Source organism: Neoarius graeffei, chromosome 5 (genome assembly GCF_027579695.1).
Source record: "Neoarius graeffei isolate fNeoGra1 chromosome 5, fNeoGra1.pri, whole genome shotgun sequence".
Lineage (NCBI taxonomy): Eukaryota > Metazoa > Chordata > Actinopteri > Siluriformes > Ariidae > Neoarius > Neoarius graeffei.
The window spans coordinates 20,837,820-20,840,332 of NC_083573.1; the positions used below are offsets into that span (position 1 = coordinate 20,837,820).

Below are 2,513 nucleotides of genomic sequence, written 5' to 3' on the forward strand. Positions count from 1 at the left end.
AATGATTCAACTGAGGACTACAGTTAACTTGCTAACTTTAGGACTGCAGTTGTCATGAACAGTTTTGCACTGAAGTTTCCATCAATAAACAGTTTATAACTTCAACAAGAGTCTTCATGTTAAAACTATAATGATTTTCCTGTTTTCACAGTTATACTTTGTGACTCTATAGGACACAGTTATAGAAGCAAGTTATTTATAATCATGCTATCTGTTATCACCCAAATGAGGATGGGTTCCCTTTTGAGTCTGGTTCCTCTCAAGGTTTCTTCCTCGTGTTGTCTAAGGGAGTTTTTCCTTGCCACAGGCTTGCTTATCAGGGATAAATTAGGGATAAAATTAGCTCATATTTAAAGCCTTTAATTTTCTGTAAAGCTGCTTTGCAACAATGTCTATTGTTAAAAGCACTATACAAATAAACTTAACTTGACTTAAAGGTCACAGGGCATGGTCGGAGATGAAACGTAGAATATCAACTTTATTTTCGAGAACGACCCAAAAAGCGAATTCAATCTTCCTAATGTCTAATTTCCACCCTAAAATTGAATAAAACGGTTAAAATATACTGTTTTGCCCAATTTCCGAAGGTTTGTTTACATCTCACTTATGTGCACTTTCAGGGGACAGTCGTTGTGACGTCATTTAAGCCAAACAAACTGGGAGCAGTTCTGTGTTTACTTGCGAACCGAGCACACGTGGATGGACTTTGGTCATGAGAGGTGTAAAATGTCTGAAAGCGATAGCGATTTTGAAGTAGGAATTCTCCAAATTGAATATCGAGAGGTGAAACCATATATGTATGAACCTATGGGCGCTGCGAAGCAATCAGTGAATGTGGTTCACTGGTTTGACCGTGCAGACTCGGAATCGGACAGCGACTCGGCCGACTCTGATCGCGGTGACCCCGGACCTCAACAAGACTTGCGCCCAAACGATTTATCCTGGTAGTTATGATAAATTCCTACTTTCGTCGAAATTCCCGAATGCACGTCTGCACTCAAGCCGAATGGCAATGTAAGTAAACGGAAGTGGACTCAACTCAAGTGGTTTGTTTGTCTTAAATGTGGTCACAAAAATAACCGAACAAAAATTCGCCGCGATCCACACTAACTTATTTTAATTATTACTTATTAACAATACTTCTGGGACTAGAAGAAAATTACAGAGCTTTTTTTTAACATATAAAGTTTCAAATGTGCATAAAATTAAAACCATTGCCTATGAGCAGGTCAAGAGTCTTGTCGTCTCTGGTGCTGCATGTGACGTACTGGGTGAAGGTGGGCAGAGTGGAGGACAGGGAGACATGGTTGAAGTCACCAGAGATCAGTAAGAGGGCTTGTGGGCTCTGAGTCTGCAGCCTGCTCACTGCAGAGTGGTCTTTCACCTTGGTCTTCACAGTCATTAAAAACCACCTGGCCCTCAAGAGAGATGTTACTCAGGAAACTGAGAGCAGTGTGCCTATGTCTGGGCTCCATGCTGACTCAGGTCAACATGTGCTGATTCGCTAATGACAGTTGTGGTCAACCTCAAGCAAATTAGGCTAAAGTGCTCATCAAGTATTGTCGTGAAAGATCATTAGATGGCTGCCATGGAACCATTGTGTGACTTGCTCAGTGATTTTATCTTTTTTGATTTAATGTTACTTGTGATTTTAGGCTTCACTTACGTGTTGTAGGTTTTCTTATTCATATAGCTTATTCTTGAAGCAAGCAAGTAAAAAAATCCAACTACTAATGTTCATTTTATTCTTATTTCAACAATTTTGTCAGTATTCATATTTATAACCTGCATCATATTTAACGTATTAGAATTACTAGGCAAAAAATTAGCTTCCAGATCAAAATTGGATTTATAAGAGTATTTTCCATGGGCTAAAGAGCAGTATTGTTCTGTGTACAGATGAAGATTGGATGAGGCTATTAACAGCCCCTATGAAGTGTTACTACAATGATGCTATTACTATGCTTTAGCTTTTGGTGAGAATGTAGCAAGGTAGGGTTTCCTCCTTCTCAAACGTGGATCTTCCTGGTTGTCCTCTTTGATGTATCCTGTTAAAAATAGAATGAATTTATAAAGTTAATGCATGTTTAAATCACCTGGCATGCATGTGTTAAATTCTCAAGAAAAGTTCAAGAAACTGGGAAGTGGGAAAAAGACTGAATTATGTCTGGCTTAGATGAACAACTAGGCATGTACAAAGATTTTTTTTTTCTGCTCTGAGGTATGATCTTTCTATCATAGCTAGCATTACCTTCTCAGCAATTTGCAGTGGTTTTAAATGTTGAGGCTGATAGGTGTATGTTTCACATTAACTGAAACCCTAGAAAGTGTCATGACACAAGTGTCATAAAAAAATCTGCTACTTAACATGAGTGTTATGTGACAAAAAACAGCCTTTATGACAGTGAAATGTAATCTGCAATTCCACACAGCAACTACAGTTGAATAACTCTGCACTGAAGTGCATTTTCATATTTTAAGCCTATTACTGAAAAGAATAAAGAAATTTAATT

The 2,513-nt window shown here is 38.2% G+C and overlaps 1 protein-coding gene across 2 annotated transcripts in view; it reads right to left on the reverse strand.

Annotated features, from left to right (window-relative positions):
- Window positions 1-1,722: 1,722 nt before the first annotated feature.
- Window positions 1,723-2,513, reverse strand: part of rbbp8 (retinoblastoma binding protein 8) — a 125,306-nt gene continuing 124,515 nt past the window's right edge. For both annotated transcript variants that reach the window (XM_060921404.1, XM_060921402.1), the window contains one exon: window positions 1,723-2,048. In XM_060921404.1, coding sequence (XP_060777387.1) covers window positions 1,960-2,048 — 89 coding nt within the window. In that variant the 3' untranslated portion in view covers window positions 1,723-1,959. The remainder of the gene's footprint in view (window positions 2,049-2,513) is intronic.